We start from the raw sequence: 16181 nt of genomic DNA, 5'->3' as shown, positions 1-16181 counted from the left end.
ATTTTTTTCTGTTGTCCTAGGGAGGGGAAAAAAAAAAAGTGCTAGAGTTGAAGAAAACAAGGCTTTTATTTTAAACATTTCAGCTGCTTCTCTGATTGTGCAGCATCAGTCTGACCTTCAGCGTAAGTCAAAGAATAGCATCTTTTAATATTCCCTGTCTTTTCACGTACTAGTGGAAATCATCAAACAGAAGGCTATACCCTAATCCTTCAAATAGCCTGGTCCAACAGGAATATAAGGAAAGGAAGCAGGAGGCAGAGAAAAGCACAGCCAGCAGTAATGTATCAGAAAATCCTAGCTTCTCTTGTTGGCTACCTTGTTTATCAAGCTAGAAATAGGAATAAAGAAGCTTTCTGATCTCAGCATAAATGCAAACATGGTGAGGTGTTTTATTTCACTAAAATAAATTGTAATATCAAGTATTTACAGTAGTACATTACAAACTTTTTTCTTCTTTTTCTTCTCAAAGTAACATTTGATGAAAGAATTCATCTTTTTCCATTTCTTCCCACAAGACACCAAGTGACTTTTCTTCCATCCTTTTATAACCTTATGGTTATGATTTATGACTGACTTGCATAAAGTCTGCAGTAAGCACCGTTCATTTTGGATAAATGGTGATATCCTTCTCCCCTCTAGAGCTAAAATGGCAGATTTCATTCAAAGCATGGGCACTTTCGTATGGCTTAAATTAAAGGCAGAAACCAGACTAATCAGACTGAGATACGCTACAGAGGAGATGCGTTGTATGAGTTTTTCCATTTGAGGATGGGGGAGAAAGGCAGCAGAAGATAAAGGAGATGTTGACAAAAACTACAGTAGAATGAATCTTGGGATAAATTCTTAGCCCAAATGTGGAGAAAAGCTCAGCATCATGGGCAAAGAAGTTTCCTGCAGCTACTTAAATCTTCTAGAGATCAAATAAATAGAGCTCAAATCAAGTAGAGCTTTATGTTGTGTTTCACTTCTAAATCACAGAATCGTATTGAAAAAGTAACCATTTTTCTTCTGAACCATCAAAACTGCTTTTTCATTAAAAAAGAGATGATGCTAAATCTTTTAGAATTAAGAGACTTTCTGATCACATCTGTGTGTACACATACATGTGTGCATATCCATTCATGTGCTTTTATCACTATGCATGACTGTATTTCTTTTAAAACAGCATATGGTAGTACCATTTAGGAAAGTGAAAGATTTCTTTGCCTTTATGCATCATCCATGCAATTGTTAACTCAATTGCTGTTTGCAAAACCTCTATTGCCAATGAGGAGAAGGGAACTAGTCACCCAAGTTAAATCTGTAAAAGCAGCAGCTGGGAAAACAATCCTTCTGTTTGTAAACAGAGCAAACTTACTTTCAACATCAGCACTTTGAAGGATGCAAGTCCAGCTTGGTATCTGAATCATGCTGTCATAGCTTCATTGATGTCACTCGGCAAATGACAAATTACATTTGGGAAGGATATGCTCCATATTGTTTGGCATAAAATAATTAAATGTACTGTAATTTGCAAAAAGGAACAGTGGTAACCTGTTTTTTATTTCCTTCTTTGGTTCCAGGACACTTTAAATTGCGTGTAATTTTAAGAAGTTAATTATAGAAACTTCTCGCTCCCCTGTTCCTGGAATGTTTTTGTTTGTTTCTGTTTTGTTTTGTTTTAATAGGTGTATCTTCCTACTGATGTTACCAGAAAACATTTTTGTAAAGATAAGTATGTTTGAAAGGTCCTGGTTAAGTAATACAGTAGGGGGACAGTGAGATCTTAATGAGACAAAGTGGGTCTTTAACTACCAAAAGCACAGTGAAACTCTAAATAGGAAAACTGCTGCTGGGTGTATGAATTGCAAAGATGATCAAGTATTTTCCTTCTACCCCTGTGCTTTGAGTTTTACTTTCAGATGCAGATATATTCTGACTTGGTGATAATCACCTGAATGAAGAATTTTTCTTTCCCTTATTTATCTCTTAGAGAATTCAAGACTTTCATATAAATGAAGTACATAAGGTTACCGGAGTGTTTTTGTTTGTTTTTAAATGAATATGCCCTACATGATAAAGGATTTCAGTGTGGCTAGGGACCAAATACTTATTTTGTTTCTTCTTTTCTCTTAATTTTCCACAGTTGGTGAGATTTAGCTAAATAATTTGATTTCTGTAGCTAAGCCTTATCATTTCTTCCTTTATTTGCAGATGATGTGGAAACCTGCATATGACTTTCTCTACACATGGGCTGCACATTATGGAGACAGTTACAGGGATGTCTTACAAGACCTGCAGTCAGCCTTGGATAAAATGAAAAACCCGGTAACAAAACAGTGGCGAGAGTTAACTGGAACATTGATTCTTGTGAACTGCATGGAAGTTTTAAGGGCAAGTGCTTTCTCCAAAATCGAGGAAGAAGAGTAGACTACCAAATATGGTTTTGGAAATTTTCCTGGAAACTGTACGGTTATTTATGCTTCATCGATGGTTCCAGAACAGGGCTAAATGAAGTCCATTTTACCTGAGTTGATGCTGAGTATAGGCCCATACTTCTCAACTACAGCTACCTGAGATTACCAGAGCTTGCTAAAAACTATCAAGGAAATAAGAAAAGAGTGGGGGAATAAGCTGGTGAAGTCAACAAAAATGGCTGGAATTCTATAGGCCACTAGGAACTATTTCTGATTGCACTGATTTCTAAGTGGAGATCAGTTCTAGAAACGGAGCCATGCACAAATGAGTGTAGCCCATAGGGCCTAGGTTTACATTATTTTCAGGGACATTAAAATTTAAATATTTAATACATTTTAATTGATGTCCAAAACCCTCATCTATAAGACCAATGGCTTCAGGGTAGCTTTGAAAGAACTTTAGGACTCTTTGTCCTCAACTGGGGCAAAATCTATCTTGTCCCAAAACAGGAATTCAAGTTATTTAATATGAAATACTGGCTTGGTACATACAGAGAAGACAGGCTGTAGACAGTTAATACTCTCTTCTGTTTTATCATTCTTTTCTACTTTACAGTATGAAGAATATGAGCAATGGCTATTATTTTCTCAGAAAAAAAAAAAGTTAACAGTGGGGTGCCTTTAGATTTTTTTTTTAATGCAGCAATTAATTCTCATTAGTCATATGCTCTAAAAATAACCCTGCTTAGATACAAACAATAAAAATCTTGCAATTACTAAGTTTTTTATCAAAGTAGAAAATACAGGTCGAATAATGACTACAGGCTAACCAGACTTATTTTAATAATTTTTTAACATAAGCTTTTAAATAAATGTTTAGTTAAGTGGTAGCTCCAAAAAAGTTAAATCCCTTTTGACTATCTTTGATCAACATATATTCAGAAACATCAGCACATACTCATGACAAGTAGTTGAAAAGAAAAATGGTGTTCTGTCATCACTTACAGTTGACAAGACAAAGCCAAATTCTTTCTGGAGTACCACAAACTAGTAGCATTACGGTCCAGAACCTGTGCTTCTGCTCTTTTCTTAGATGGCGTCTACTAAGAAGGAAGTTTTAGTGACTCTAAAAACAAATAGCACATGTAAAAATTTTTCTTCCCCTCCTCTTTCTTCCAACCTGCTTTCCTTTCTACTTTCATTAAGCTTTCCCAAAGTACGCATGGCTCAGGAGGAGCCATGAGCAAAAGAGCACTTTCCCCAGTAATGGAAGAGCTCACTCACCAAAAGACCCTTAAGCATCAGGGCATGACTGAATTAGCATGCATGGAAGTCATTTGGCTTCAGTGGACTTGCTCCTGATTTGCAACAGCGTGAGGGATTCAGCCCACAGAACAGTAATTGTCTTTGCTGATCAATGAAACCTGGAGAACAAGGATGAAGATTATCAGAGATTTTTGTTGTTTCAGCTAGCACCTATTTTATACTGTGTCCTTTGCAGTTTTAAAAAGTGCTGCAAAGTAAATATAAAACAACATTCTCTTGTTATTTTGTGCTCCTGTGCAGACACCAGCTGTTCTTTCTTGCTTGCTGTAATGAAGCCCCCCAAAGGGGAGAAAGTAGCTGTTGGCTTCCTCTGTCATGCTGCTGAGTAAGGAAAAGGTGCATACTGGCTCCTTTTAAAGTAGGATTCTTTAAAGGTAAAATGCTAAATTGAAATATAAAAACTATAAATTAAAAAAAAAAAAGAATTTCAATTAAAATAAATTCTTTAAAATAATATTTACAACCCAGGGACATTTTTTGTAGATTTTTCCAGATTTAATCTCAAGGCCTGCTTCTTTCATTGCCGTGAAACAACAGCAAAATTGTTTTTGCCTAGAACAAGAGTTGAATTTGGCCTGGTAGATTTAGCAAATATTGACTTAGTGAGTCAGTGTTCTCCTTAGCTTGCAGCATTATGCAACTGGTCTTGCAAGTATATTTCTTTAAAAGGGAATTTATGTCTGTCCATAGCTGTGCTGTACTCCAGGGTCTGTACTGTAGGGTTTTGTTGCTAATTGCTCTCCCCATTTCAGCTTTAAGTTTCTGCTCATATGAATGAAATGTGCACTCGTGCAATATTCTGTTTACTTTAGCAGCCCACACTGGATAATTTAAAAAAAAAAAAAAGGGTATTAAAACCCCATATTTTATTTAGTGCTCTAGTATTCAAAACCACAAAATGCCAGCTGAGAGTGGAAGCAGCTGCACTCAGCAGCAGCACACAGCGAGGAGCACATGACTTTGGTAAACACACTCTGTTCTTGACCTTTTCTCCTTTCCTCCCACCCTGTCAAGAGAGAACAGCTTTCCCATGAGCCTGCACACATACCTTCTTGGGTTTCTGCGAAGCAGGGTGAGATTAACAACTCTTTGAGAGGAGACAAGGAAAAATACCCTGGTCTCCACCTTAAATGACCTCTGCTTCCAGTTTCCATTCAATTTCCCCTTATATGTGTAGGCTTACGAGACCCTTTCACTATCCTTCTAACATCTGTATAAGTGTTTTTCTTAAACAAACAAGTGAAAAATGTGTGAGCACCCAATAATTTTATGATTTCACCTAACCATGAAAACTGGAAAAATGATTCCTGCAGCTCTGTCTGCCCTTGGATGGGGCAGACACGCTCCATGGTGGGTAGCTGTGAGGAAAATCTAGCTGCCACTTGCACTAGAAACAATGTTTTTTCCAGTGAAACTGGAAGACACTCCTGTTATTGTAGCGCAGAGGCAACTCAGCTCTGTGCCATTCAATGGCATGGTGAGGTGGCATGTGTCTAAATTAACAGCTGTCAAGAAGGCAGAGAAAAAGCAAATTATTCCCCCAAAGAAGTTCTAGTCCTCCAGCTGGATTTATAGAAGGACTCAGTTCTTTAGGTTTCACTTGCTTTTCTTTCGGAAAGCAGAGGCTTAGGGAGGGCAAAGAAAGTTTCTTTTAAAATACAATCAAAGAGCTACTCCCCAAGACTTTCTGTGGGTTGAGGGGTGGGTAGTGGCATTCTTCATTGACTTCTCCAGGGAAGAAAAAGGGCCACCCTTTTCCTGAAGAGGGCAGAGAAATGGGAAGGGGTAGGAAAATGTCATTTTTAAGTCACTTTCTGTGAAAATGACTGATTTTTCACAAATTCTTCCTGTTAACCTAAGCTGTGTGAAAAGCAAACACTGAGCTGCTCCAAAGCAGCAACACTGTTTTTTTTTTTTGTTTGTTTGTTTTTTGTTTTTTTTTTTGGGTTTGTTTTTTTTTTTGGGGGGGGTTGAGCTGGCTCTAAAGCTCTATTCCTAAAGTACTTCTGGATTTGGTAAGCGATCAAGCCAACAATGGCAGATCAATCTAAACAATAAAGGCTATTCTTAACAAGTACAAATGGCAATGCCATGTTCCCAGCTAAACCCAGTGAACCTATTCTTTCATCATCATCTTCAGCTACGGACAGCTGAAACAAATAGGAATAGAAGGCTGTGCTGTTTTATTCTGTTTGGGGTGTAGCTATGAAAATTGTCTATGAAAAGATAATGCTATGGAGAATAAGAGGGTTGGATTTATTTATTTATTTTTTCCCCTATGAAGAGCATATAGCAAAAGGTATTCTGCGCAGTAACAGGAGAGAGCATCTCATCTGTTAAAGTCGTCAGAGAAGTTCTAGACCAATTGTAGATCTGTAAAGAAACTGTTAGCCTAGAGTGGTTGGTGACTCTTGTTCCTGATGGTTCTCCTGCTGTCAGTAAATGTCTAAAGACAGTATGGATTGGGATGTAGCCCTTAAAATAACCTGGTGATTTTTCTTAGTACAGAAAGTACTTTTTTATGTGTTGCAAATGTATATATGTTATCTATTATTTTTTTAATAACAGTATATATTTTTTAAAAAAATAAACAAGGGAAAATGATATTGTCCACTGAAATCTTGCATGGATTTTATTTTGCTTTTGTAAGACAAAGAAAGAGGAAGATTTCCAGAGTGAAAGATCACAGTTGGATTAATACCAGGGAATTGAGTAATACCTGTATGCACATTTTCCTTAATTTAAAAATTCTGTGTTAAAACATGGATAGACACTCCTTTTAGCCTGTTCATAAGCAAAAGTAACTTGCTTTTATCACCTCCTGGGGCAGTAGAATGAACCCACTGCTGAGAACAGGGCTGTCTGCGGAGCTTGCTGGGGTGGCCAGACCTTCTCACAGGGTTGTTCCCCTTCTCCTTTTTGTGGCAGAATCATGCAAGCGTGTTTGGAAAGGTCAGTTAAAACTAGCAGGAGCTTCTGAACCTTTGGAAGAAAGAAATAATACTGCTGATTGTTTTTAATTATATATGTATTTCAGTTCTCTCAAATCAAATTGTTACTTGATACCCTTTCAGAACAACTTGTCCAGGAATACAGCCTATACCTTCAATCCTAAATTAATGATCTGGATTTTAATTTAAAACTAAGTAGCAGGAATTACTACGCCAACTGGAAGGTGCATTTACATATTCATTCTAAATCCCAGGTTTTAAAATGTAAATGAACTGGCCTGCAAGGAATAAGGATGGAAGTACAGTAGTCCCAAGAGACCAGGCAAAGACAAGTGCATTCAGCTCCATTCCAAACTCCAGCATTTTAAACATTACATTTGTGGTAAATTCAGAACAAGATCTAAAATGCAGCCTTGGCAAATGCAATACGCTGAGAACAAAGAAAATCAGGACTGACAGGGAAGAAGTGAATAAGCAATGACTATTTGGTATGTCTTGTAACAATAAAGTTATCAGGCAATGGGTTTAAAAATAAGTTGAAGTAGCTTTTCACGCAGTGAGGAACTGTGGAATGAGTTGTTATGGGATGTTTTTGAAGGCAATAGCATAAATGGGTGCAAAAGGCAGTTAGTCAGCTTTATCGAAAAATGTGATGGCCTGTGTACAGCCACCAGCTGAGTACAATGCAGAATCAGATACTGGGAATGTGGCAGGGACAAACATATCCCGCTCCTGCCTGATTTCTCACACTGCCCTGGAGGTTGCAGGGCTGGACCAGGCAGGCACCTGCTCTCACGCTGACCCTCCTGGTGCTCTCATTAGCACACGTCTCACACAGTCCTCACATCCCAGCAGGCTCTTTTACACCTCCCTTGTGCCCCCACCCATGAGATAGCTTGTGAATTTACTCTGCAATGACCATGGCCTCTTACCTGGTACATGGTTTCAAGTGCCAAGAGCTGCTGGTTGGGATGAGTTGTCATCCTCTGGCCTGGATGCTGAAGTCTAGGTAGGGAAATGGCACCCCAGCCAGACTTTTTTCATGGACTTTATTATCTCTCAGGATCCAGCAGAGCCCTATGTCATCCATCAGCGTGGAAAACATGAACAAAGGATGCAGGGGGGGTGGGAAGGAGTGACATATTGTAAAGGAAATCTTACACAAGAAAGCTCATGTCATAATTCTACTCACAAAAAAGAAATTATTAGAATCTGAAACCATTTCATATAATGCCACCTTCTATTCTTACAAAAGCCTTTATTGTTATTAATAAAGGAGTTTAAAAAAACATACAAAAACAACACACAAAACAGCTAGTGGATGGTTTAATAATGCTCTTTATAAAACTAATTGTGTGTAACTGAAAAGCTCTCCCTGGGGTCCCATTTGCAGGAGGGTTAAATAGGATTATCAAATCTTAAAAAATAAAACAAAAATTAAAAAAACACCAAAGCCCCGAAGTTCCAGCAAGAAGACGTCACAAAACAAGAGGGAGCTGCAACATTTTGCTGAATAAATTACGAAGCTTAGTCATGGTGTTAGGGGATTATCTCATAGAAACGGAAATCTGAATTAGCTCCATATGCCTGCAAGCATAAGTGAAGGTTTTAGGTCAGAAGGCCCATTTTCATACATATGGACACATGACTGGAGACCTTTAGCTGGCAAGATAACTTCAGAGGCAGTCTGCATACGCTGCAAGCTAGGATATCAAACTGATATCAAACTACTGTAAAGAAACTAAATGGACCTTGCTCTTTCATCATTTTTGTCTGTCTCTAAAAGGCAAATATTACTCCATAGAGCAAGAGAGCTGGTGCAGCTGAGACAGGGAGAGTGATGTGTGGGAGCTGTCTCTGTGCACATCTTCCACTGCAGGTTTTGGTTAGATGTGCTCATGTCAGTGCCTTGTTTACAGAGACCCCTTTGTGCCCCATGCTTCCAGCCTGCCTTCCCACGCCTGCCAATCTCTTTAAAACCTCTTGTCCCTCTCCCTGGCAGTGCCCTCCCCTTCCTCTTGCCCTGGCTAGCAGCCATTCAGCACAAAGTCTCACCCCACCTCTGTTGTCCTTCCTTGCCCACAGCCCTGGGTCCCTGTCTTCCCTGAGATCCCAACCCTCTGACCCCAACCCTCTGCACCTTCTCCCTCCCCCAAAGCTTCTCCTAAGCTTGGCCCACCTCTGTCAGCTTCTCTCCAGCTTGACTGCCCCCCTGCCCACTGCCTTACAGCCCTGTAGGTCCTTGCTGGGTTTTTACAAACCCTGTCATCACCCCTTCCCACTCTGACCAACCGCATGCGATGCTCTGATGTGAGCACCACAGCAGCTGAGTCCAGCCCTTCACTTGGCTCTTTGCTCAGGGAGAAAGGCCAGGATCTGGCCCCTGATGAGGTTGAAAACAACCTGGATGCAGGCTGAACCAGCCAAAAAAAATCTGCCCACGCATAACTTTGAGGGCAGGAAAGAAGAACTTATCCAGATGAAAATTAAAAGAAAACACGGACATGTGATAGTCCTGTATAGACAGAAGCCAAACATGCAGGGTGATTTTTGACCCTGGACAAAAGACACGTTCTCACAGGTTCCTGGTTTCCTGCTATTTTATACATTTTTAAATGAATTAGGCAAGGAAATTTAGGAACAGCACTGTAGTTAAGGTTAGTCAACTGTTTTTAACAGTGCCTTTACCTCACATGGCTTTTGTTCTTTTGAAAGACTTCACAAGTAGGATTATGCTTTGGAGATTTGGTTGCATAAAGGTAAGCACTGCTGGCACAGAAACTCAAGTGTTAGAATTTAAGAATGATGTTGATGAAACTTACGTGTGACTATTGCACTCCTACTGAAATTCATGTCACATTACTTCAGTAGGGAAAGAAAATCTGACAAAATGCAGGGTGTGGAAGATACTGTAATTAAAACCACCAGAAGATATTGACAGCCAATCAACACATTCACAGTTTGTGTCTGCTCTAAAGTATGTCTGGAGAGGAGGGTAAGGAAAAAGAGGTGAGGGGAGGGGGAAAGGAGTTGTTATTATTACTTGAATTATTGTTATTATTATCTGTTTGTACTACATCAATGGCTTGTTTAACATTGAAGATCTATTGTACAATGATTTCAGATAATATGGAAAGTGAGGAAAAAGCACAAGAAGTAAAGTGAAGGTAGAAAAAAAATTTGAAGGTCACCCAAAGGATATATCAATTCCAAACTCCAGTTCAGGCCTCATCCATTGGGCATTCCTGCCTTTATATTTACCTGTTATTGTTAATTTGTGTGTTTGTTAAGAGATATGGTTCATAAGGCTCAGGTTGAATATTAGCAAAAGGTTCTTCACTGAGAGGGTGGTCGGGCACTTCCCCAGGGAAGTGATTATGACACCGAGCTGCCAGAGTTCATGAAACATTTGGACAACACTCTCAGACACATGGTCCGATTTTTGGGTGGGCTCCTGTGAGGGGCTAGTGACACCCTAGCACCATGTGCAGATGCCTTGGGGGCCTTTAGGACAGAGAAACTAGCCTGTATTGTAACTGTAGGACGTAAAATGTGATGAGTTATAATATTAACTGTGTAAGAGATGTTTTTATTCACTTACCCGTGGACCGCTGAGACAGGATGTTTTTGTAGAAATCCAAACTGCTGTAATTCATTTATTTCAGCCTTGGAAATGTACATATGGCCAATAAAAATAAAAGCTGGGAAATATCTTTAGCAGACAAAGACATTGATAGAGAGTCTGTCTTTCTGTGTCAGACCCAACTGTAAGTAGGATCTGAGATGCTGTAGCACCCAGTCTACAAGTAAGAAAAAAAATATTATTGTATTTTTTTCTAAATTTTCAATTTTTCAGTTAAATAATTGCAGAGACTTTAAGTAATGTCAGATACATATCTGGAATGTGCAGTAACAAGAATTTTGACAATATTTTATTAATTGAAATATTATTTCATATTTCACTATATAATTGGATCATTACCAATGTGGACAGCTTTCTTATAATTTTCAGGTGAGCTGTCTCAAGCAGTGTGGTTCTTTCACTGAATATAGGAAAATAACTTCTTAGGCTTGTTAATCTAGGTGAGAAATCTTGAATTGGGCTCACCTACAAACTTCCAAATAGGGTACAGGCCTTGCATACAGTTTTTTCCTTCAATTCCAATTATTTTTGTCCTCAGGGATACCCATTAACCTAGAATAGTGCTACTAGGCCTCTCTCTTTCTCATTAATGCAGTAGAGACTCATTAAAATTGTGTATAAGCTGAGGATAGTCTGGCCTTTCATTATGTGTAGCAATAATAATTTTCACTGGACCTATTAAAATATCTCAGTTATATAGCCACATTCACCTGCTTTCTGCAAGTTTCATTCATTGTATTACACTTTTAAGAGCATAGTCTTGCAAATGCTAGAAAATATACCCCCCTCCCCGAAAAAGCTACATTGTTTTCCTGTTCTTACATATACTAGATAGCCCATATCACAAAACATTTTTTTTTCTTTTTTTTTTTTTTCTTTCTCTTACTTTTTAGAAAAGGAACTTAAAATTCCAAATTTCTTCTCCTCTTCATCTTTTCCCTCCTTTTTCGTGCATCAGAAGGACACAGGATTTTGTACTCAGTATACAGGAACATTTTTGTGGGAGGTACTTTTTGAAATACTGGCAGCACATGACTGAGATTGCAATGAGGCCAAAAGTGCTTACACAAATCCTAAGAGGAAACCAGGATAATACAGAGTAACAGGCAGAGAAATAAATGCTGAGGTTAGTTATAGAGTTCCTGTATGATGTTATTAGTTATGGCCAACCAGAATTTTGCAAAACAACTTGAATTAATGGAAATAAACAGTAATGTCAGCCATTGTCTGAAATCACAGACTAATAAAAAACAGGGTGACTCTTCATCATTCTACAGTTATTTCTTTTTCCTGTATTTCATTTAGTGAAGGATGCCTCACAGTTTCCATGCATGAATGCAATAATAAAAAAATATGGATTCCTTGTTTGTCTCATATACACTTCTGGAAAATATTCCTCTGTGGCTAGTACTCCCCCCAAGAAAATCAACAATTTCCCAGCACAATATGGCAATCAAAATCAAGCTTGCATAATCTTTCCCATGATCCTATTTGTAATTAGCTTAATTAATGCAGGAGAGGCACAGAGGAAAGTTTAAAAGGTTTAAGTACCTACAAAGTACCTACAGGCATTAAAGTGATGGCATCCAAAATCTGTCTTCAAACTTATCTCCTTTTTTTTCTATCCCAGTTGTTCTAATTTTTTTTTTTTTTTTTTTTTTTTTTTTTTAACACTGGTTTACTGGTTCTCCCTTCTCTGTCACATTAACATTAATTACTTATTATCATTAATTTAAGGTCATGTCCTTGTTCCTTATTATTCTTCTATCACAACTGCACCTCCTCCCACCTCTTTGCACACATCTTTGGTATTGATGTAAACAGTGAAAAAGCTGTACTGTGAAAATCTGTAGTCTGATGCTGATAGGACCAAGTTGAAGGTCAGGAGGTAATTTAGACCAACATATTTAAACTGATTTATTGCTGTGCTGCTTTGTAGCAACTGATCCAGAAACATGCAGCATCAGTACTCGGTTATGCTAGGCATTGAGTAAACTTGGAGCAGAAAGAAGTTGTCAAGAACACCTTAAAGCAACTACAGAATTCAACTATAAAGGGCACAGAGATTTTTTTTGTTTATATAGAAAGGTCATAGACATCCACTAATTTACAACCATCATAGCCTCTCTGAACATAACTTTTAATACCATTAGCCACCTGATTCAGCAACAGCGGTTTGAGTACCATGGACATAGTTCACTTGGACACAGACATGAATAATCATGATCCATTGCATAGAACAAGTCAAGGTGATTGGCTTGAAGCAAAGAACAGAAACTCATGTGTTCTAGTGCCAGTCATTGCCCCACTCATTCTTCACATTAACTCTGCCTATGCTGTTGAACATACAATGGTCAATCTTTTCCTAATTTGAGGGTCCAGACTGACCTTTCTACCTTGTTTTGAGCACTCTCAGTCTGTCTGCTCTCATTACTCACTTATCAGAACTCACGTAACTGTCAGTATAAATTATCAGAAACAGCAAATGCAAACTCTTTCCAGAACGGTCTATTTCACTAAATCCTGTGAGCTACTTCTCTAGGAGACCTGGGGGCCAAGCATGCGTCCCACTACAGTGGTACATGTTGAAGTGCTTTCATGGTCACCACCTTTTACTGGAATGTACTTGTTTCTAACAACTGTGGCAGCAGATCTTTAACTGGCCCATGCAGCTAAAAGAGTGCTCTCACTTTATAGATTCTGTGGGGGCTATGCTGCAGATCCAGGGTGCTCCAGCACAGAGATTTGCCATACTGCTATCTAAGGAATGCTCTGCTCCTATTTATATACCACAAAGTCACACTTCAATCAAGACAAGTCAAAGTAAAATTCAAATGAGAGCATGCCTTCATATATCTCCAAACTGGGTAACACAGTTGCACATATTTAAACAAAACAGCTGGCCAGACAAATGGCTTCAGTGATCCTTTTTTCTTTCCTTCTTTCTTTTTCTTTCTTTCTTTCTTTCTTTCTTTCTTTCTTTCTTTCTTTCTTTCTTTCTTTCTTTCTTTCTTTTCTTTCTTTCTCTTTCATCCTTCCTTCCTTCCTTCCTTCCTTCCTTCCTTCCTTCCTTCCTTCCTTCCTTCCTTCCTTCCTTCCTTCCTTCCTTCCTTCCTTCCTTCCTTCCTCTCTTTTCCTCTCTTTTCCTCTCTTTTCTTCTCTTTTATTTTTTTTTTTTTTTTTTGTTCAACACCACCTCATGGATGTATGGTCCTTCCCTCTCCTTTGCAATTCCCTGACTAAAATCTGAAATTTGCTAATCTGAAAGAAAGCCAGTCACTCATTTTCCTAGATTAGTTTCCTACTGATTCAGTGAGTTGAACAGACTGACTTCAGTGTCAGAGCATAGCTCAGCTGTCTTGTGAAATCCCACCTTGAATCTGTTTCTTTCTTGCCACTTTCGATTCATATAAGCATGGTGTCATTTTCTTAGAGAAAATGGCAAGGGAAAAGAGAAAAAGAAAAGGGGTTAGGGCTAACGACAATCTCTCTCTTTCTCTCTCTCTCTCTCTCTTTTTTTTTTTTTTTTTTTGAGGGTAGAGCAATACATGCTAGCACAGATACTGTGGCATGTAAACATAGGTACTCAGCTAGAAAACCTTGACTTTACTGCCTACAGCTAAGCATCTTGCCACTGCTGCAGGGCTTGTCTTCTGCCCAGACAAAACAGGAGAACAAACACTACATGGGCATCTCAACACTGCAGGACTCAAAGCACACCGAATGGGGAAAGTTGAGGAAAGAGCCACAACCCTCCTAGGACAGCACCATCAGTTCATGGCTGATTCATTCTGTACCAGAGGCTATGTCCAGAATCTTCCACTTAAACTTTCTGCCTGTAAAACAGATATAAAATTTTGCTTATCAGACTCACATAGATAGTAATCATAGGTCAGATGCAGAGCTGACATGTATCAGCCCAGCTTCACTGACGCCAGCATACACAAAGGCTTGGGTCCAACATCTTTAAAGTGGCTATAAATACATACAAATGTTATAACTTAAAACAAACTAACAAAACCCCACACTATCACAATGATTTTAAAAGTCTTGTTCCGAGTGTACTTTGATTTTACATCCAGTGGCTAAAAAGAGCAAGCCACCCCACTTGCTGTCCAAACCAGAAGCAGGCTCTGCAGCTCCCTGAACCTGTGGAGATTGCCATTGGAATTTTATTACAAAAGCCATCATGTATTTGGAGACACATTATGAATGGTTTGTTGGTTTTGCTAAGATGCTTTCATATGGTTAGCCTCTTCTGGGACACATATATCTATGACACAGCCTAGGTAACTAACTGCAAAATGTCCATTTAATGTCAGCAGCAGAATGCAAAGAGCAGAGTGAACTGGATACAATTTAAAAGCAATGCACCTGGGGACAAAGGACTCTAATTATTTTTCAGTAATGCTCTATTTGTTTGGCCATGAGCTCTTTTCTTTTCAAAATATTTGCTGATCACAAACTTTACCCGCTTGATCCCACTGCTGGGATCTTTTCCAATCCTTTTACTTTTGTATTGTAAAATTAGCTGAAAATATGTTTAAAACGGTAATGAAGAAATACTGAGTTTTACTCAACTGCCTGAAGTATATAATAAATCATTCTCATGAAGGATAAAAGAGTCCAGTGCAGACTATGAACAGAAAGTATTGGCATCACTTGTTGTGCTCTTAATATCTGGGCCTCAGGTTAAGCCTCCTGCATACATCCAGATTATATCTTGGATGCTCACCATCTTTAGATATTTAATTTATTCTTTGAAATGGCATATGCAAGCCACTGAATGAAAAGAAGAAATGCTTCTCTCCCTCTTCAAACAGGTGTTGTGACAAAGAAGACCTGAGAAATACGGAACAATTTTCAGAGATGTCCAGTTTGTCTTAATTTTAAGATCTTGTTTTAGGAAAGGGTATCACCCCCTTACAGACTTTGAATTACAGTTTAGTTTTGCAGCATAACAGACCATAATAGTAACTGTTGTTCATTCTCAAGTCAGCTGAAGGATGCCTAGCTTTGCACACAGCCATATGGCCCCTGGTAAGACATTCCAGCCTAATTGAAATGTAAAGCAAGAGAGAACATATTGTTTGTATACTTTTTATTCTAAATAGGGATGTAAACTTGTTTAGGTGGAGATGAGAAATTTTGTAAGCACTGGAGGATATATTATGTTGTCACTAAGCCAAATGACCTCTCTAGAGTTTTCATGGCTCATATCAGCAAGGAATTTGACTATATTGGGCACGTATCTTTTTCCTTCTTTTAATAAAAATTGCAAGTGAGAAAAGTCAAAAGACTGAGCCATATTCCTTCTCTTAGTTTGCTGACTTACCATTTGCTAGTATTAACTGAGCAGCAGAGCTATCAAATATTACAAGCTCCTATTAGTATTTTATGCTGAGAGACTATTTACTGTCTACTTTTATTTTTTCACTGTAAAACTTTTGAGACACCTAAACCTATGCCTGCATCATAATAACTGCCTTCAGTTTTAAACCTTCCAGCCACCTCCTTCAAAGTTCTCAGTAGCTGCTCAGCCCTTTAGGTTTGCCATATTAAATGTGTCTTCATTACTATTCTGTTGCTGACAAGAATTCTGCTTTGTCCTATAAACAAAGCAGATGCAGCAGCCCGCATCTCCGAAGTGGCACGTTGTTTGGAAGTGGTTTGTTTCAGAAAACTGTGATAAAGAAAAATATCCAGATCTTTGACAGATTTTTGTTCTTTGACTAGAATAAGAATTACAAATTTTAATTAAAAGGCCATTTGTTGTAATAACACTTTAAAAAGTAATCAAAGTACATACACGTGGTATCCAAAAGATGGATACCACAGAATTCTGCAGTGAGCAAGCAGAATCAT

At 38.4% G+C, this 16181-nt stretch overlaps 1 protein-coding gene and 1 long non-coding RNA gene across 2 annotated transcripts in view; one reads left to right on the top strand and one right to left on the bottom strand.

The window, feature by feature from the left end:
- The window catches only part of MACC1 (MET transcriptional regulator MACC1), a 34366-nt gene extending 28701 nt beyond the window's left edge, over positions 1-5665 (top strand). Inside the window, exon 5 of the mRNA XM_040549358.1 lies at positions 2194-5665. Within this exon, the coding sequence (XP_040405292.1) occupies positions 2194-2409 (216 nt within the window). The 3' untranslated portion in view covers positions 2410-5665. The remainder of the gene's footprint in view (positions 1-2193) is intronic.
- Positions 5666-6395: 730 nt separating this feature from the next.
- On the bottom strand, positions 6396-10419 carry LOC121066217. Its single transcript, XR_005817594.1, has 3 exons — positions 10275-10419; positions 7606-7750; positions 6396-6704 (listed from the first exon to the last, which is right to left on the bottom strand). It is a non-coding gene; the product is annotated as an uncharacterized LOC121066217 (long non-coding RNA).
- Positions 10420-16181: the final 5762 nt, after the last annotated feature.

Source organism: Cygnus olor, chromosome 2 (genome assembly GCF_009769625.2).
Source record: "Cygnus olor isolate bCygOlo1 chromosome 2, bCygOlo1.pri.v2, whole genome shotgun sequence".
In the NCBI taxonomy this organism is placed as follows: domain Eukaryota; kingdom Metazoa; phylum Chordata; class Aves; order Anseriformes; family Anatidae; genus Cygnus; species Cygnus olor.
The sequence above is the reverse complement of the archived record's forward strand: the minus strand, read 5'-3'. Positions and strand labels throughout refer to the sequence as shown.